General features: G+C 41.0%; 1 protein-coding gene across 1 annotated transcript in view; it reads left to right on the forward strand.

Moving 5' to 3' along the window:
• Positions 1-981, forward strand: part of RAPGEF4 (Rap guanine nucleotide exchange factor 4) — a gene marked incomplete at its 3' end in the record, with an annotated part of 310629 nt that extends 309648 nt beyond the window's left edge. The window contains 1 exon segment of the mRNA XM_079709744.1: positions 854-981. Coding sequence (XP_079565870.1) covers positions 854-981 — 128 coding nt within the window.
• Between the last annotated feature and the right edge of the window lie 21106 nt (positions 982-22087).

The raw sequence follows: 22087 nt of genomic DNA on the forward strand, positions 1-22087 counted from the left end.
ATCCAGCAACTCAGGGTGCAGATTCCCACATGGCATCAGCATGCAAGAGCTGAGTAGTCACTTCTGAAGGGAACTGTGTTTCCAGTTCACCACTGTCCAATGGCCTTCCTCATTCATGTCTATTCCCTGTGTAGGGATCTGAGCATTTGATTCTTCTTTCAGCCTAGTTTTAGGGAAATTGGTTAACTTCAGATAGCTCTGCTGCTCGAGTGCTTTGGGAAGTGGATGAGAATAGAATGGTAATTGGGATTTCAGAACAAATAGCGTCAGAGAATTGAAGGTCTGGCAGAAGTCATGCCTTCAGCCCGAGTTGATTTTTCTTTTTTTTTTCTGAGTATGGACAGTCTCTAAGAACACACAATCTATGCAGTAATGCCGTATATTGTATGCAAGTAATTAGGGGAGTCGGACTTACTAGTCTCGCTTGCTTCAGTTCAGCCCAGGTGTTAAGTGCTTTTGTTAGGAGCTAATGAAAACTATGTCTTTTTGCCATTAGTCCTCATCTGGATCAAAGGGAGTGTGAGACACAGGTGGGATGGCAAGGGCAAACAATTTTAATGTATAACCAGGGCTGTCAGGCGATGCTTTCACTTTTATTTGGTGCCTTTTTTTTTTTTTTTTTTACAATATGTAATGCAAAGGAAAATGATCAAAATATGTGATTCCAGGGAAGAATAGGGTGGGAGGGAGGAGATGGAACATCCAAGTAGAAACATTTCAATGAATATAGCGTGTTGAAAGGTCTTGATGGAACCCAGGAATTCATGATAAATGAAAAAGTTGGAGTAAATAAAGCTGTATCTTATATGCATATATTATGCAATGCTAATCCTGCTCCTTTCTCTTTCAACAGATCCTGATGCAGCTCAGGCTAATAAAAACCATCAGGATGTCCGGAGTTATGTACGACAATTAAATGTGATTGACAACCAGAGAACTTTATCACAGATGTCACACAGATTAGAGCCTCGTCGACCATAGACATTTAAAGTGCTCAGAACAACGGTTTGCCTCCAGTCCACAATCTTTCAGAAATGCCATGTATGCTAGTAATGACTGTATTGTCACTAGAGAATTCTATAAAACAAGCAAAAACCCATCCTGAGACATCTCAGTGCTGCATTCAGCTTACCAGCGTCATGACAAAAGAAGAAATTCTTTGACTTGCATACAGCTTGCACACACTAGCTTAGGAATCCCCCGTTTGTAGTCACCGTGTTTTATTTCCAGTTGTGCCATCTTCTTTGCTGAAACATAAAATAAGACCAACATGAAGAGCATGGTAGAAATATCATTGTCAAGAGAAGTATCAAGCTCCTGATATTTTTTTCTAGGAGTGTTTACAGGACGAGATGTGCTACAAATGGTATTGATTTGGCTGCATCATTGGTGGTATAGTTTCATAATTTCTAACTCAACATTTTGATTTGAGCATGGAGTTTTTGGAAGGTGTTGAGGAATCCGTGTAACTCCAAATTAGAGACTATATTCTTCCATCTTCATAGTCTTACCTCTGAAGGAATTGTACCTGACCACATTACTATAAAACATTCTGTCTGCTTATGTAATTAATTTAGGGAGGACTGGTCTGTAATTTCTGAATGACATATAGAATAATATTTATGTTTACAATGTAACTTTTTTAAACTTACAAATCAGGAGTACATATATAAGAATTCCACTGAGAAACTCCAAGGTTCTTAAAATTGCTAGTGTTAAGATTAAAAAAAAAAAAAAAGATACTTCAAAAGAGCACAATATTCAGAAAACATTTTTCAAAATTATTTTCCTGGGCATTATAAAAACCTTTACTATTGGCTAATTATTGTTACTGATTTAAAAAACCCACATATTTTCTGGACTTAAATGTTATCACAGATATTTTAATTTTCAGCAATTGTTTTGCACTTTCAAATAGATTGTAAATAGTTCAATCAATGGTATAGAGTTATTTATTTGCTACATGATAGATATTGTGCCAAATAATTACTTTTTATTTATTTTATTTAGTATGTAATTTTGGAGTACATTTTTTCCTGTTTTCACAATTAGGCTACATTTAATGTGTAGGAATTGTATGTATGTATATCTTATGTAAATAACAGCTACTATCTTCATTAAATATAATTGTGACAAGAAAAGGTGTGTTGTTCTCAATTCCTATAATATGGGAGAGATAACCATTTGGTATGATGGGATCCTGGATTTCTTTTAATTGAAATAAAATTCACATACTCTAAAAGTCACCTTTTTAAAGTGTACAGTTTGGTGGTTTTTAATATATTCATAAGATTGTTCAACCATCATCACTATATAATTCCAGAATGTTCTCCTTATCCCTTAAATAAAACCCATACCCATTAGCAGCCACTCCTCATTTTCAACTCCCACCAGTCCTTGGAAACCATTAATCTGCTTTCTGTCTCTGTGGATTTACCTATTCCGGACATTTTGTTTAAATGGAATCATATAATATGGAGCCTTTTGTGTCTGGTTTCTTTCACTTGGCGTAATGTTTTCAAGGTCCATCCACATTGTAGCAGGTATCAGTACTCCATTCCTTTTTATGGCTGAATAATATTCCATGATATGGATATACAACATGTTGTTTGCCCATTTATCAATTAATGGACATTTCGGTGGTTGCCACTTTTCAGCTATTAGGAATACTGCTGCTATGAAGAGGCACTAGATTTTAGAGCTGCCTGTTATGGGTCCTACACAATTTCTCGGTGATTAAAGCAATTGGTATATTACTTGATGAAAAATTTTCCAAAATTATTTAATTTCCGGACCCATGTCTGTTTTTTAATGTCAGCATTTTCCAGAGTGTATTCCAGGCTATAATCTCACAAGTTCAGTAGAGAATGGACTTGAGGACAGGGGGAGGGGGAAGGGTAAGCTGGGACGAAGTGAGAGAGTGGCATGGATATATGTACACTACCAAACGTAAAATAGCTAGCGGGAAGCAGCTGCATCGCACGGGGTGATCAGCTTGGTGCTTTGTGACGACAAAGAGGGGTGGGATAGGGAGGGTGGGAGGGAGGGGATATGGGGATATACGTATACAAATAGCTGATTCACTTTGTTGTACAGCAGAAACTAACACAACATTGCAAAGCAATTATACACCAATAAAGATGTTAAAAAAAATAATCTCACAAGTTCACAAGCTGTTCCTCCCAAAACACGCACAATTGCAGAGCAAAACACAAAACCAAGATGACATCTTCAAAAAATTTGGGAACGATAATATAATATACCCCCTTAGAAATGATTCCCAGTGTTCATTAACATATTCAAGGCTCTGAGAAGTCCTGCTGTAATCTCTTTTATAAATTTATTTGTTTATTTATTTTTGGCTGTGTTGGGTCTTCATTGCTGTGCGTGGGCTGACTCTAGTTGCGGTGAGTGGGGGCTACTCTTCGTTGCAGTGCACGGGCTTCTCATTGCGGTGGCTTCTCGTGCTGCGGAGCGTGGGCTCTAGGCGTGCGGGCTCAGTAGTTGTGGCTCGTGGGCTCTAGAGTGCGGGCTCAGTAGTTGTGGCTCGTGGGCTCTAGAGTGCAGGCTCAGTAGTTGTGGCACTTGGGCTTAGTTGCTCCGCAGCATGTGGGATCTTCCCAGACCAGGGCTCAAACCCATGTCCCCTGCATTGGCAGGTGGATTCTTAACCACTGCGCCACCAGAGAAGTTCCTGTAATCCCCCCCCCTTTTTTTTGCGGTATGCGGGCCTCTCACTGTTGCGGCCTCTCCCGTTGCGGAGCACAGGTTCCAGATGCGCAGGCTCAGCAGCCATGGCTCATGGGCCCAGCTGCTCCACGGCATGTGGGATCCTCCCGGACCGGGGCACGAACCCGTGTCCCCTGCATCGGCAGGCGGACTCTCAACCACTGCGCCACCAGGGAAGCCCCTCCTGTAATCCCTTTTAACATCCACAGTTAAAGGCCTCTTTGAGAAACACTAAGGCAGCCAAATGCCTTTCTGTGTTCTTTTATGTAATCATTCAAGGTCCCCAGGTACAGGGGTGGTGTCTTATGCAATATTACGCCTCCTATCCAGAGTTGGACACAAAGCCTAGGATTTACTAGAGAATAAAAAAAAAGTCACTGAATAAATTTTATTGAAGTCATTATTTTTCAGCATTTTACTATCTCATAGACCTCAATATCAGCTGCAAAGTTTCCCTTATATAATATATAATGATTTTCCACCATTATGTAGTTTTCCTTTCCTTAGAAAATTTTAAAAGCTGACAAATTAAGCTGACAGCCTATCCCTTGGGCATCCTTGCTCTTGTTTACTCTTCCTTACTCCTATCTTACTTAAAAGCTGGTATCCTACATGACAGCTTCTTTCCCCCAACTCCATGGTGACTGACCCCTTATGACCTTATTTTAATATAGTTTCCACATTATTCAAAATTAATACATATTGTCCCATGAATATTCCCCTTGGTCTTCCAAATGAGAATAACTATTGCTTTACTTAATAAAGATAAGAGATTTTTAATTATGTCTGGCTTCTTTGAAAATGCATTAAACTCCATTATTCAAGGTACTGATGGCGAAGTAAAAGAATTCACACAGTAAAAGTAGAGAGTAGTAGCCAAACAACTCTTCCTGAAGCAGGAGATGCAGTTAATATTTTAAAACTTGCAAACAAGCCAAGAGAAAATGAGATGCCTACAGGGTCACAAGAAGGATAATGAGGTTTGCTGGAAGACATAAGAAAGAATGTTTTTACCAAAAGCACCTGTAGAAAATTATACATTTGTTTCACATGCCTGCTTAGCAAGGTCACTGGCACAGTGTACAGGAGCTAAGATTTTCCAGCAATTTTTGAATGCCATGCAGGTTAGATAGATTTCTCCTGAATTCAATGATATTTCCTCTGAAATATGAATGAGGATCAATAACTACCAGTGTGAGAAACTTAAAAGAAGTGTCATTCTGGTTTCAAATTGTACTTATAATTTTTTTTGAAAAATCAACATAGAATATGCAGTGTTGTAAAAATGAACCCCTACCTTGAATAGCTTTCCTTTTGCTGTCAATCTAAAATGTATTACATTTCTTGCTGTGGAATAATCTTAATTTTCTCTATGTGTCTTACATGGAGAAGACTGTATTCGATGGGCAGGTCACAGCATCAATGACTTATAAACTGGAGAAGAATCTTTGACTTAGTTTGATATTGTTAGTTATCTTTCTATTCATTCATTCATTAGCCAGTAATGATTGAGGGGCTTATGAGTGAGTGCCAGGCCCTCTAGGAGCTCAGGATTCAATGTGAGAAAAGCTAGAGGATCCCTGTTCTCCTAGAGCTTCTCACCTATTGGGAAAGACAGAAGAGTAATCAAATAAACAAACAAACAAATATAAAAATCACTTCCAAGAAAGGATGTGGGGTTGCCAGAACATGTAGTAAGAGGATTTAACCTGATCTGAGGTGAGGAAATGTTTTCTGTGCAGGAACAGTTGACCTGAACTCTGAAGGATGAAAATGCTAGCTAAGCAGAGAGAGGAGAGAATATGTTCTAAGGAGGAAACAACCCTGGCGGCACGAAGAACTGAAGGTGGAAAGCTCACTGTGGAAGAGCAGAGAGAGCAAGGGTGAGCAGGCTTCAAGGTGTGCTGGAGATCTAAGTTGGGCTCAGAGTGTGCAAAGCCTTGCAAGGCCTTTTTAAGGAGCTTCATCTTTTACCCCAGAGCAGTAGGAAGCCTGAAGTGCCTAAGGCAGGGGGTTGCATTTCTAATGGCAGCCCTTATGGGGCAGGGCCATTGCTTTATGATACCTCACTGTGGATGCCACATGTGTCAAATTTAATTCCTTAATTACTTATTATGCAGGCTTAAAAGGTAGGGCAGAGGGAATTGTGCATAATGGCAAATATTAAAGAGCAGTGGTAGACCCAGAACCCACACAGAGTCAAACACCTTTCTTCCTCCTGGCTTGGTCTACACTGGGCCACTTTCTAATTTTTTGTTGTGGTAAAATACACATAACATAAAATATACCATTCTAACCATTTTTGAGTACACAGTTCAGTGGTATGAAGTACATTCACACTGTTGTGCAACCATCACTGCTATCCATCTCCAAAGCTTTTCATCAACCTAAACTGAAACTACCTATTACATAATAACTCTCCACTTCCCCCTCCCCCCAGCCCCTGCAAACTATTGCTTCACTCATGGATGTGGAAGTTACATCATCTAAATGGAACCATACAATGTTGTCCTTTTGCAGACCTGGGGAGAGGACTAGGGTTGGCTGCACAGACACAGCCCAAAGGGACTGGAGTGTGGTCCAGGCCACAACGAGGGGTTTGCACAGGATGGAGCCCAGGTCTGCCATAAAAACCCCATTGTTAAGCTGCATATGAAAGGAGGGGTGGGGTCCCGCCACAGCAGCCCCATTCTCAGCATGCTTACAGCTGGCATGGCTCTGCCTCTGAGCCCTGGGAGCATGCAAGCACCTGTGGATTGCGCACACACGGAGGTGGGTCTGAAATCTGAGCCAATTCCCCACAACTGTGCGAATTCCTGGGTTTTACGCCTCCAGTAGCTCTGTAAGCTCAGCGCTTGCAGGATATCCAAGCAGATTGCCAGTGCTCCCATGGTGGTGGTGGGTCCAGCATTAATAGCAGCGGGCTTTGTGGGTTCACTCACAAGGAGACAGGGCTGGCATGTGAGCTGATTACTGTAGTTCTCACTGTGTGTCCAGGTGCATGACTACAGCAGGTCTGGGTACCAGACTTCAGTGGGTCTGGGCTGGAGGCTTTGTGAGCACAGTACCTGAGGGACACCCAGACTTATTTCCTGCATTCCCAGGGTTGAGGCAATGCTGAGGGCAGTGCCAACAACAGTGTACTTTGTGAGCCCACACAACATGTGACAAATGACACCACAGAGTGCACTTCCACGTGGACAGCTCCTGTGGAGGAATACTCAGTGCCTCCTCTCCCAGCAGGAGTGCTCCAGTAATGCCTACCTCACACCACAGCTCTGAAACGGATCTGAGGGCTTCTATTCCAACAACTGGGGAGCAGACCCTGACGCCCACGGGGATGTGACAACCCCAGAGCAAAGAGGAGGCCTCATTCAACATCCAGAGCAGGCTCTGGTCACCACAACAGCAATCACACACCCTAACAAGGGGATAACAGCCAGCACACACTGAGGAAAGATATGGCAGACATCCATACCAAAAACAACCCTCACACCAAAAATATTAGACTTACACAGGCTACACAGGGACACTCCCACATAAAAATGGCACTTCAAGACCACAGTAGATAACTGTTTCTCCTAAATTCAGAGAAAGCTAAGTAAAATGAAAAAGCAGAGGAATTACTCCCAATTACTCTATTATTAAAGAACAAAAGAATTCCCTTGAAAGAATAAACAATGAAACAGACCTCTCCAGTCTACTAGGCCCCAGGTTTAAAAAGGAAGTAATAAAAATACTAAAGGAATTAAAAAGGCTATCAATAGAAATTCAGGGAGTTCCCTGGTGGTCTAGTGATTATGATTCGGCACTTTCACTACTGTGGCCTGGGTTCAATTCCTGGTCAGGGAACTGAGATCCCACAAGCTGCACGTTCTGGCCAAAAAAAAATTTTTTAAAAAGGAAAGGAAAAAGAAATGCAAATCACTGTAACAAGGAACTAGAGACTATAAAGAGGAGCCAATGAAAATTCATTTGCCAAGACAAAAACTGAGCTAAAGGGAATAAATAGCAACTAAATAACACAGGAGAATGAATAAATGATCTGAAAAACAGATTAATGGAAATTACCCAATCAAAACAACAGACATAAAAGCAAGTGGGGAAAAAAAAGCAATATGCAAGACCTATGGGATAATTTAGAGCAAGCCAATCTACACATAATAGGGATCCCAGAAGGAGAAGAAAAAGTAAAGTGGATAGAAAACATATCTGGGGCTTCCCTGGTGGTGCAGTGGTTAAGAATCCACCTACCAAATGCAAGAGACATGGGTTTGAGCCCTGGTCTGGGAAGATCCCACATGCCGCAGAGCAACTGGGCCTGTGTGCCACTACTACTGAGCCTGTGCTCTAGAGCCCACGAGCCACACCTACTGAGCCCGTGAGCCACACCTACTGAGCCCACAAGCCACAACTACTGAAGCCAAGCCACAACTACTGAGCCCACGTGCCACAACTACTGAAGCCTCCGTGCCTAGAGCCCGTGCTCCACAGCAGGAGAAGCCACCGCAATGAAAAGCCTGCACACTGCAACTAGAGAAAGCCCACGTGCAGCAACGAAGACCCAATGCAACCATAAATAAATAAATAAAATTTAAAAAGAAAGCATATTTGAAGAAATTATGATTGAAAACTTCCTGAACCTAAAGAAAGAAACATATCCAAGTACAGGAAGCACAGTGTCCCAAACAAGATGAACCCAAACAGACCTACACCAAGACATAGCATAATTAAAATGGCAAAAGTTAAAGATAAAAGAGGATTCTAAAGGCAGCAAGAGAAAACAAAGGGTCACAAGAGAACCCCCATAAGGCCATCAGCTGCATTCTCTACAGAAACTTCACAGGCCAGAGGGAGTGACAAGATATATTCAAAGTCCTGAAAGGAAAAAACCTGCAACCTAGGATACTCTACCCAGCAAGGTTGTCATTTAGAATAGAGGGAGAGATAAAGAATTTCTCAGACAAGCAAAAACTAAAAGAATACAGTAACACTAAGCCTATCTTTAAAAAAAAAATAAATACTGAAAACTCTTCTCTAAATAGAAAAGAAGACTCGATAGGAAAGAGAAAATCACAATAGGAAAGTATAACACTTAAATAGGAAAGTATATCACTTAAATAAGTCAGTAGATTTCTAAGAAAAACAAAAATTTAATTATGAAAGCAATTGTAACTACAATGAACAGCAAAATGATAAACATGATGATGTAAAAGAGGACATCAAAAGATGGAGACAAGATGGCAGAGTAGAAGGACATAAGCTCACCTCTTCTTATGAAAACACCAAAATCACAACTAACTGCTGAACAACCAACGAACAAAAAATGCTGGAACCGGCCCTGGGGGAAGATGGCGGAAGAGTAAGACGCGGAGATCACCTTCCTCCCCACAGATACACCAGAAATTCATCCACACGTGGAACAACTCCTACAGAACACCTACTGAACACGGACAGAAGACCTCAGACCCCCAAAAGGCAAGAAACTCCCCATGTACCTGGGTAGGGCAAAAGAAAAAAGAATAAACAGAGACAAAAGGATAGGGACGGGACCTGCACCAGTGGGAGGGAGCCGTGAAGGAGGAAAGGTTTCCACATACTAGGAAGCCCCTTCGCGGGCGGAGACTGCGGGTGGCGGAGGGGGAAAGCTTCGGAGTAGCCGAGGAGAGCACAGCAACAGGGGTGTGGAGGGCAAAGCAGAGAGATTCCCGCACAGAGGATCGGTGCCGACTGGCACTCACCAGCCCGAGAGGCTTGTCCGCTCACCCCCCGGGGCGGGCAGGGCTGGGAGCTGAGGCTCGGGGCTTCAGTCAGAGCACAGGGAGAGGACTGGGGTTGGCGGCGTGAACACAGCCTGACGGGGTTAGTGCACCACGGCTGGCCGGGAGGGAGTCCGGGAAAAAGTCTGGACCTGCCGAAGAGGCAAGAGACTTTTTCTTCCCTCTGTTTCCTGGTGCGCGAGGAGAGGGGATTAAGAGCGCCGCCTAAAGGAGCTCCAGAGACGGGCGCGAACCGCGGCTAAAAGCGCAGACCCCAGAGACGGGCGTGGGACGCTGGGGCTGCTGCTGCCGCCGCCAAGAGACCTGTGTGTGAGCGCAGGTCACTGTCCACGCCCCCTTTCCGGGGAGCCTGTGCAGCCCGCCACTGCCGGGGTCCCGGAATCCAGGGACGGCTTCCCCAGGAGAGCGCAAGGCGCGCCTCAGGCTGGTGCAACGTCACGCCGACTTCTGCCGCTGCAGGCTCGCCCCGCACTCCGTACCCCTCCCTCCCCCTGGCCTGAGTGAGCCAGAGACCCCGAAGCAGCTGCTCTTTTAACCCCGTCCTGTCTGAGCTAAGAACAGACGCCCTCCGGCGACCTACACGCAGAGGTGGGGCCAAAGCCAAATCTGAGACCCAGGAGCTGTGAAAATAAAGAAGAGAAAGGGAAATCTCTCCCAGCAGTCTCAGAAGCAGTGGATTAAAGCTCCACAATCAACTTGTACCCTGCATCTGTGGAATACATGAATAGACAACGAATCATCCCAAATTGAGGAGGTGGACTTTGGGAACAAGATTTATGATTTTTTCCCCTTTTCCTCTTTTTACAACGAATTATCCCAAATTGAGGAGGTGGACTTTGAGAGCAAGATTTACGATTTTTTCCCCTTTTCCTCTTTTTGTGAATGTGTATGTGTATGCATCTGTGTGAGATTTTGTCTGTATAGCTTTGCTTCCACCATTTGTCCCAGGGTTCTATCCGTCCATTATTTTTTTAATTTTTTTAATAATTATTTTTTTATTTTAATAACACTATTATATTTTATCATACTTTATTCTATTTTACTAATCTTCTCTCTTTCTCTTTTTCCTACCCTCCCTCCTTCCTCCCTCCCTCCTTTCTTTCTTTCTTCCTTCCTTCCTTTCCTTCCTTTCTTTCTACTTCTACTAATTCTTTCTTTCTACTATTTCTCTCTTTTACTCTGAGCCAGGTGGATGAAAGGCTCTTGGTGCTGCAGCCAGGAGTCAGTGCTGTGCCTCTGAGGTGGGAGAGCCAAGTTCAGGACACTGGTCCACAAGAGACCTCCCAGCTCCACATAATATCAAACGGCGAAAGTCTCCCAGAGATCTCCATCTCAACACCACCACCCAGCTTCACTAAACGACCAGCAAGCTACTGTGCTGGACACCCTATGCCAAGCAACTAGCAAGACAGGAACACAACCCCACCCATTAGCAGAGAGGCTGCCTAAAAACATAATAAGGCCACAGACACCCCAAAACACACCACCAGACGTGGACCTGTCCACCAGAAAAACAAGATCGAGCCTCATCCACCAGAACACAGGCACCAGTCCCCTCCAACAGGAAGCCTACACAACCCACTGAAACAACCTTAGCCACTGGGGACAGACATCAAAAACAACGGGAACTACAAACCTGCAGTCTGCAAAAAGGAGACCACAAACACAGTAAGATAAGCAAAATGAGAAGACAAAAAAACACACAGCAGGTGAAGGAGCAAGATAAAAACCCACCAGACCTAACAAATGAAGAGGAAATAGGCAGTCTACCTGAAAAAGAATTCAGAATAATGATAGTAAAGATGATCCAAAATCTTGGAAATAGAATAGACAAAATGCAAGAAACAGTTAACAAGGACCTAGAAGAACTAAAGATGAATCAAGCAACAATTAGAAACACAATAAATGAAATTAAAAATACTCTAGATGGGATCAATAGCAGAATAACTGAGGCAGAAGAACGGATAAGTGACGTGCAAGATAAAATAGTGGAAATAACTGCTTCAGAGCAAAATAAAGAAAACAATGAAAAGAACTGAGGACAGTCTCAGAGACCTCTGGGACAACATTAAACGCACCAACATTCGAATTCTAGGGGTTCCAGAAGAAGAAGAGAAAAAGGGACTGAGAAAATATTTGAAGAGATTATAGTTGAAAACTTCCCTAATATGGGAAAGGAAATAGTTAATCAAGTCTAGGAGGAAAAGAGAGTCTCATACAGAATAAATCCAAGGAGAAATACGCCGAGACACATATTAATCAAACTGTCAAAAATTAAACACAAAAAAAACATATTAAGAGCAGCAAGGGAAAAACAACAAATAACATACAAAGGAATCCCCATAAGGTTAACAGCTGATCTTTCAGCAGAAACTCTGCAAGCCAGAAGGGACTGGCAGGACATATTGAAAGTGATGAAGGAGAAAAACCTGCAACCAAGATTATTCTACCAAGCAAGAATCTCATTCAGATTTGATGGAGAAATTAAAATGTTTACAGACAAGCAAAAGCTGACAGAGTTCAGCACCACCAAACCAGCTTTACAACAAATGCTAAAGGAACTTCTCTAGGCAAGAAACACAACAGAAGGAAAAGACCTACAATAACGAACCCAAAACAATTAAGAAAATGGGAATAGGAACATACATATCGATGATTACCTTAAATGTAAATGGACTAAATGCTCCCACCAAAAGACACAGATTGGTTAAATGGATCAAAAATAAGACCCATATATATGCTGTCTACAAGAGACCCACTTCAGACCTAGAGACACATACAGATTGAAAGTAAGGGGATGGAAAAAGATATTCCATGCAAATGGAAATCAAAAGAAAGCTGGAGTAGCAATTCTCATATCAGACAAAATAGACTTTAAAATAAAGACTATTAGAAGAGACAAAGAAGGACACTACATAATGATCAAGGGATTGATCCAAGAAGAAGATATAACAATTGTAAATATTTATGCACCCAACATAGGAGCACCTCAATACATAAGGCAAATATTAACAGCCATAAAAGAGGAAATCGACAGTAACACACTCATAGTAGGGGACTTAAACACCCCACTTTCACCAATGGACAGATCATCCAAAATGAAAATAAATAAGGAAACACAAGCTTTAAATGATATATTAAACAAGATGGACTTAATTGATATTTATAGGACATTCCATCCAAAAACAACAGAATACACATTTTTCTCAAGTGCTCATGGAACATTCTCCAGGATAGATCATACCTTGGGTCACAAATCAAGCCTTGGTAAATTTAAGAAAATTGAAATTGTATCAAGTATCTTTTCTGACCACAATGCTATGAGACTAGATATCAATTACAAGAAAAGATCTGTAAAAAATACAAACACATGGAGACTAAACAATACACTACTTAATAACGAAGTGATCACTGAGGAAATCAAAGAGGAAATAAAACAATATCTAGAAACAAATGACAATGGAGACACGATGACCCAAAACCTATGGGATGCAGCAAAAGCAGTTCTACAGGGGAAGTTTATAGCAATACAATCCCACCTTAAGAAACAGGAAACATCTCGAGTAAGCAACCTGACCCTGCACCTAAAGCAATTAGAGAAAGAAGAACAAAAATCCCCCAAAGTTAGCAGAAGGAAAGAAATCATAAAGATCCGATCAGAAATAAATGAAAAAGAAATGAAGGAAATGATAACAAAGATCAATAAAACTAAAAGCTTGTTCTTTGAGAAGATAAACAAAATTGATAAACCATTAGCCAGACTCATCAAGAAAAAAAGGGAGAAGACTCAAATCAATAGAATTAGAAATGAAAAAGGAGAAGAACTGACACTGCAGAAATACAAAATATCAAGAGAGATTACTATAAGCAACTCTATGCCAATAAAATAGACAACCTGGAAGAAATGGACAAATTCTTAGAAATGCACAACCAGCCAAGACTGAATCAGGAAGAAATAGAAAATATGAATAGACCAATCACAAGCACTGAAATTGAAACTGTGATAAAAAATCTTCCAACAAACAAAAGCCCAGGACCAGATGGCTTCACAGGCGAATTCTATCAAATATTTAGAGAAGAGCTAACACCTATCCTTCTCAAACTCTCCCAAAATACAGCAGAGGGAGGAACATTCCCAAACTCATTCTATGAGGCCACCATCACCTTGATACCAAAACCAGGCAAGGATCTCACAAAGAAAGAAAACTACAGGCCAATATCACTGACGAACATAGATGCAAAAATCCTCAACAAAATACTAGCAAACAGAATCCAACAGCACATTAAAAGGATCATACACCATGATCAAGTGGGGTTTATTCCAGGAATGCAAGGATTCTTCAATACATGCAAATCAATCAACGTCATACACCATATTAACAAATTGAAGGAGAAAAACCATATGATCATCTCAATAGATGCAGAGAAAGCTTTTGACAAAATTCGACACCCATTTATGATAAAAACCCTCCAGAAAGTAGGCATAGAGGGAACTTTCCTCAACATAATTAAGGCCATATATGACAAACCCACAGCCAACATCGTCCTCAAAGGTGAAAAACTGAAACCATTTCCACTAAGATCAGGAACAAGACAAGGCTGCCCACTCTCACCACTCTTATTCAACATAGTTTTGGAAGTTTTAGCCACAGCAATCAGAGAAGAAAAGGAAATAAAAGGAATCCAAATCAGAAAAGAAGAAGTAAAGCTGTCACTGTTTGCAGATGACATGATACTATACATAGAGAATCCTAAAGATGCTACCAGAAAATTACTAGAGCTAATCAATGAGTTTGGTAAAGTAGCAGGATACAAAATCAATGCACAGAAATCTCTGGCATTCCTGTACACTGATGATGAAAAATCTGAAAGTGAAATCAAGAAAACACTCCCATTTACCATTGCAACAAAAAGAATAAAATATCTAGGAATAAACCTACCTAAGGAGACAAAAGACCTGTATGCAGAAAATTATAAGACACTGATGAAAGAAATTAAAGATGATACAAATAGATGGAGAGATATACCATGTTCCTGGATTGAAAGAATCAATATTGTGAAAATGACTCTACTACCCAAAGCAATCTACAGATTCAATGCAATCCCTATCAAACTACCACTGGCATTTTTCACAGAACTGGAACAAAAAATTTCAAAATTTGTTTTGAAAAACAAAAGACCCTGAATAGCCAAAGCAACCTTGAGAACGAAAAACGGAGCTGGAGGAATCAGGCTCCCTGACTTCAGACTATACTACAAAGCTACAGTAATCAAGACAGTGTGGTACTGGCACAAAAACAGAAAGATAGATCAATGGAACAGGATAGAAAGCCCAGAGATAAACCCACGCACATATGGTCACCTTATCTTTGATAAAGGAGGCAGGAATGTACAGTGGAGAAAGGACAGCCTCTTCAATAAGTGGTGCTGGGAAAACTGGACAGGGACATGTAAAAGTATGAGATTAGATCACTCCCTAACACCATACACAAAAATAAGCTCAAAATGGATTAAAGACCTAAATGTAAGGCCAGAAACTATCAAACTCTTAGAGGAAAACATAGGCAGAACAGCCTATGACATAAATCACAACAAGATCCTTTTGGACCCACCTCCTAGAGAAATGGAAATAAAAACAAAAATAAACAAATGGGACCTAATGGAACTTCAAAGCTTTTGCACAGCAAAGGAAACCATAAATAAGACCAAAAGACAACCCTCAGAATGGGAGAAAATATTTGCAAATGAAGCAACTGACAAAGGATTTATAAGTGATTTATATATTTATAACTGACAAAATTTATAAGCAGCTCATGTAGCTCAATAGCAAAAAAACAAACAACCCAATCCAAAAATGGGCAGAAGACCTAAATAGACATTTCTCCAAAGAAGATATACAGACTGCCAACAAACACATGAAAGAATGCTCAACATCATTAATCATTAGAGAAATGCAAATCCAAACTACAATGAGATATCATCTCACACCAGTCAGAATGGCCATCATCAAAAAATCTAGAAACAATAAATGCTGGAGAGTGTGTGGAGAAAAGGGAACACTCTTGCACTGCTGGTGGGAATGTGAATTGGTACCGCCACTATGGAGAACAGTATGGAGGTTCCTTAAAAAATTACAAATAGGGCTTCCCTGGTGGCGCAGTGGTTGGGAGTCCGCCTGCCGATGCAGGGAACGCGGGTTCGTGCCCCGGTCTGGGAGGATCCCACGTGCCGCGGAGCGGCTGGGCCCGTGAGCCATGGCTGCTGGGCCTGCGCGTCCGGAGCCTGTGCTCCGCAACGGGAGAGGCCACAGCAGTGAGAGGCCCACGTAATACAAAAAAAAAAAAAAAAAAAAAAAAAAAAATTACAAATAGAACTACCATATGACCCAGCAATCCCACTACTAGGCATATACCCTGAGAAAACCATAATTCAAAAAGGGACATGTACCAAAATGTTCACTGCAGCTCTATTCACAATAGCCCGGAGATGGAAACAACCTAAGTGTCCATCTTTGGATGAATGGATAAAGAAGATGTGGCACATATATACAATGGAATATTACTCAGCCATAAAAAGAAACGAAATTGAGCTATTGTAATGAGGTGGATAGACCTAGAGTCTGTCATACAGAGTGAAGTAAGTCAGAAAGAGAAAGACAAATACCATATGCTAACACATATATATGGAATTTAAGGGAAAAAATGTCATGAAGAACCTAGGGGTAAAACAGGAATAAAGACACAGACCTACTTGAGAATGGACTTGAGGATATGGGGAGGGGGAAGGGTAAGTTGTGACAAAGCGAGAGAGAGGCATGGACATATATACAGTACCAAACGTAAGGTAGATAGATAGTGGGAAGCAGCCGCATAGCACAGGGAGATAAGCTCGGTGCTTTGTGACCACCTGGAGGGGTGGGATAGGAAGGGTGGGAGGGAGGGAGACGCCAGAGGGAAGGGATATGGGAACAGATGTATATGTATAACTGATTCACTTTGTTATAAAGCAGAAACTAATAAAAAAAATGCTGGAACCTACCAAAAAAGAAAACCTACATCCAAAGACAAAGAAGCAGCCACAACAAGATGGTAAGAAGGGAGCAACCACGATAATATCAAATCGCATACCTGCTAGGTGGGCGACCCACAAACTGGAAAATAATTATACCACAGAGGATCTCCCACAGGAGTGAAAGTTTTGAGCCCCACGTCAGGCTCCCCAGCCTGGGGGTCTGTCAGTGGGAGGAGAAGCCCCCTGGAGAATCTGCCTTTGAAGGCCAGCAGGGTTTGACCGCAGGAATTCCACAGGACTGTGGGAAAGAGAAGCTCCACTCTTGGAGGGCACACAAAGGTCTCGTGCGCATCTGGACCCAGGGAAAAAAGCAGTGACCTCATAAGAGACTGAACCAGGTCTACCTGCAGAGGTGGGGGGACAGCTGTGGCTCACTGCAGGGACAAAGACACTGGCGGCAATAGCTCTGGGGAATACTCACTGGTGTGAGCCCTCCTGGAGGCCACCAAGACCTGGCCCCACCTACAACCTATAGGCTCCAGTGGTGAGACACCTCAGGTCAAACAACCAACAGGTCAGGAACACAGCCCCACCCATCAGCAGATAGGCTGCTTAAAAGTCTTCCTGAGGACACAGCAGCCTGCTAAACATACCCCTTGACACGGCCCTGCTCAGAGGGACAAGACCCAGCTCCTGCCCACCAGTGGGCAGGAACTGGTCCCTCCCACCAGAAAGCCTGCACAAGCCTCTTAGTCTCATCCACCAGGGGGCAGATGGCAGGAGCAAGAAGAATTACAACCTGCAGCCTGCAGAACAGAAAACTCAGAAAGTTGGATGAAATGAGACACCGGAGGAATATGTCCCAGATGAGGGAACAAGATAAAACCCCAAAAGAACAACTAAGTGAAGTGGAGACAGAGATAGGCAATCTGCCTGAAAAAGAATTCAGAGTAATGATAGTAAAGATGATCCAAGACCTTGGAAAAAGGATGGAGGCATAGACTGAGATACAAGAAATGTTTGACAAAGACTTAGAAGAACTAAAGAACAAACAGAGATGAACAATACAATAAATGAAATGAAAAATACACTAGAAGGAATCAATAGCAGAATAACTGAGGCAGAGAATGGATTAGTAAACTGGAAGACAGATGGCGGCAATCACTTCCATGGAACAGAATAAAGAAAAAAGAATGAAAAGAAATGAGGACAGTCTAAGAGACTTCTGGGACAACAGTAAATGCACCAACATTTGCATTATAGGGGTCCAAGAAGGAGAAGGGAGAAAGAGGACCTGAGAAAATATGTGAAGGGAAACTAGCTGAAAACTTCCTTAATATGGGAAAGGAAACAGTCACCCAAGTCCAGGAAGTGCAGAGAGTCTGAGGCAGGATATACCCAAAGAGGAACACGTGGAGACACATAAAAATCAAATTGACAAAAATTAAAGACAAAGAAAAAATATTAAAAGCAACAAAGGAAAAGCAACAAATAATATACAAGGGAATTCCCATAAGGTTATCAGCTGATTTCTAGGCAGAAACTCTGCAGGACAGATGGCAGTGGCAGGACATATTTAAAGTGATGAAAGGGAACCTACCACCAAGAACACTCCACCCAGCAAGGCTCTTGTTCAAATTTAATGGAGACATCAAATGCTTTACAGATAAGCAAAAGCTAGACAAACACCACCAGGCCAGTTTGCAACAAATGCTAAAGGAACTTCTCTAGGCAGAAAAGAAAAGGCCACAACTAGAAACAAGAAAATTATGAGTGGAAAAGCTCACCAGTAAAGGCAAACATATAGTAAATGTAGGAAATCATCTGCACACAAATATATCAAAACCAGCAACTGTGAGAAGAGGAGAGCACAAGTGCAGGATATTGGAAATTAACAGACCAGAAACTTAAAACAACCTTGTTTACATATAGACTGCTATACCAAAACCTGATGGTAACCACAAACCAAAAAAATACAACAGATACACACAAAAAAAGAAAAAGGAATCCAAACACAACACTAAATTTAGCCAACAAATCACAAAAGAAAAGAGGAAAGGAAGAAAAAAGCACCTACAAAAACAAATGCAAAACAATTAACAAAAGGGCAATAATTAGAACATACATATCAATAATGACTTTAAACATAAACAGATTAAATGCTCCAACGAAAAGACACTGACTGGCTGAATGGATACAAAACAAAACCCTTTGTCTTGTCTTTATATGTTGTCTACAAGAGACCCACTTCAGATCTAGGGACACATACAAACTGAAAGTGAGAGAATGGAAAAAGGTATTCCATGCAACTGGAAATCAAAAGAAAGCTGGAGTAGCAATACTCGCATCAGACAAAATAGACTTTAAAATAAAGACTGGTACAAGAGACAAAGAAGGACACAAGATAATGATCAAGGGACCAATTCAAGAAGAAGATATAACAATTGTAAATATGTATGCACCCAACATAGGAGCACCTAAATTATAAGGAAAATGCTAACAGCCATAAAAGGAGAAATTGACAGTAACACAATAATAGTGGGGGACTTTAAAACTGCACTTTCATCAAAGAACAGACAGCCAGGCAGAAAGCAAATAAGGAAACACAGGCCTTAAATGGCACATTAGACCAGAAGAACTTAATTGATATTTATAGAACATTCCATTTGAAAGCAGCAGAATACACATTCTTCTCAAGTACACATGGAACATTCTCCAGGATTGATCACATGCTGGGCTACAAAACAAGCCTCAGTAAATTTAAGAAAATTGAAATCATATCAATCATCTTTTCTGACCACAATGCTATGAGATTAGAAATCAACTACACGAAAAAAATGTAAAAAAAAAAAAAAAAAAACCACACAAACACGTGGAGGCTAAACAATATGTGACTAAACAACCAACGGATCACTGAAGAAATCAAAGACGAAATCAAAAATTACCCAGAGACAAATGAAAATGAAAGCATGACAATCCAAAACCTATGGGACCCAGCAAAAGCAGTTCTAAGAGGGAAGATTATAGCAATACAATCTTAACTCAGGAAACAAGAAAAATCTCAAAGAAACAACCTAACATTACACCTACAGCAACTAGAGAAATAAGAACAAACAAAACTGAAAGTTAAAAGAAAGAAATCGTAAAGATCAGAGCAGAATTAAATGAAATAGAGACTTAATAGAAAAGATCAGTGAAACTGTAAACTGGTTCCCTGAAAAGACAAACAAAATTGACATTTAGCCAGACTCACCAAGAAAAGAAGACAGAGGGCTCAAATCAATAAAATCAGAAATGAAAAGGCAGTTACACTGGACTCCACAGAAATACAAAGGATCATAAGAAACTACTGTAAGCAACTATATGCCAATAAAATGGACATCCTGGAAGAAATGGGCAAATTCTTAGAAAGGTACAATATCCCAAGACTGAGCCAAGAAGAAATAGAAAATATGAACAGACCAATCAAAAGTAATAAAATTTAAACTGAGATTTAAAAACTCCCAACAAACAAAAGTCCAGGACCAGGTGGCTTCACAAGCTAATTCTATCAAACATTTAGAGAAAAGTTAACAGCTATCTGTCTGAAAGTATTCCAAAAAACTGCAGAGGAAGGAACACTCCCAAACTCATTCTATGAGGCCACCATCAACCTGACACCAAAACCAGACAAAGATGTCACACAAAAAGAAAATTATAGGCCAACATCACTGATGAACATAGGTGCAAAAATCCTGAACAAAATACTAGCAAACCAAATCCAACAACACATTAAAAGGATCATACACCGAGATCAAGTGGAATTTACCCCAGGGATGGAAGGGTTTTTCAATAGCCACAAATCAACCCGTGTGATACACCACATAAACAAATTGAAGAATAAAAACTACATGATCCATCTCAATAGATGCAGAAAAAGCTTTTGACAGAATTCAACATCAATTTATGATAAAAACTCTCCAGAAAGTAGGCATAGAGGGAACATACCTTAACATAAAAAAGGCCATATATGACAAACCCAGAGCTAACATCATACTCAATGATGAAAACCTGAAAGCAGTCCTCTAAGATCAGGAACAAGACAAGGCTGTCCCCCCTCACCACTTCTATTTATTATTACTATGTTTTATTTTTGGCCGCGTTGGGTCTTTGTTGCTGCACACAGGCTTTCTCTAGTTGCGGTGAGCAGGGACTACTCTTAGTTTCAGTGCACAGGCTTCTCATTGAAGTGGCTTCTCTCATTGAGGAGCATGGTCTCTAGGCACGCGGGGTTCAGGAGTTGTGGCACATGGGCTCAGTAGTTGTGACTCACGGGTTCTACAGCTAAGGCTCAGTAGTTGTGGTGCAAGGGCTTAGTTGCTCCACGGCATGTGGGATCTTCCCAGACCAGGGCTCGAACCTGTGTCTGCTGCATCAGCAGGAGGATTCTTAACCACTGCTCCACCAGGGAAGCCCCACCCTCGTCACTTTTATTCAACATAGTTTTGGAAGTCCTAGCCACGGCAATCAGAGAAGAAAAACAAATAAAAGGAATGCAAATTAGAAAAGAAGAAGTAAAACTGTTACTGTTTGCAGATGACATGATACTATATGTAGAAGATCCTAAATATGCTACCAGGAAACTAATAGAGCTCATCAATGAATTTGGTAAAGGTGCAGGATACAAAATTCATACACAGAAATCTGTTGCAATTCTATACACAAACAGCAAAAGATCAGAAAGAGATATTACAGACACAATCCCATTTACCATAGCATCAAAAAGAATACTCAGGGGGACCTTCCCTGGTGGTCCAGTGGCAAAGACTCCACACTCCCAATGCAGGGGGCCCACGTTTGATCCCTGATCAGGGAAATAGATCCCACATGCTGCAACTAAGAGTTCGCATGCCACAACTAAATATTCCACATGCTGCAACTAAAAGATCCCAGATGCAGCAGCAAAGATCCCGTGTGCCACAACTAAGACTCAGCACATCTAAATAAATAAATGAATGAATAAATAAATAAATACATAAATACATAAATAAATAAATAATTTAAAAAAGAATACCTAGGAATAAACCTACCTAAGGAGGCAAAAGACCTGTACTCCAAAAACTATAAGATGCTGATGAAAGAAATCGAAGATGACACAAACACATGGAAAGATATACCATGTTCTTAGATTACATGGATCAATATTGTCAAAATGACTATACTACCCAAGGCAATCTACAGATTTCATGCAAACCCTATCAAATTACCAATGCATTTTTCACAGAACTAGGACAAAAAAATCTTAAATATGTATGGAGACACAAAAGACCCCAAATAGCCAAAGCATTCTTGAGAAAGAAAAATGGAGCTAGAGGAATCAGGCTCTCTAAAGACAATACTACAAAGTTATAGTCTTCAAAACAGCATGGTACTGGCACAAAAACAGACATATAGATCAATGCAACAGGATAGAAAGCCCAGATAAAAACCCACACACCTATGGTCAATTAATCTACAACAAAGGAGGCAAGACTATACAATGGAGAAGAGATGGGCTCTTCAATAAATGATGCTGGGAAAACTGGACA

Source organism: Hyperoodon ampullatus (genome assembly GCF_949752795.1).
Source record: "Hyperoodon ampullatus genome assembly, chromosome: 8".
Lineage (NCBI taxonomy): Eukaryota > Metazoa > Chordata > Mammalia > Artiodactyla > Ziphiidae > Hyperoodon > Hyperoodon ampullatus.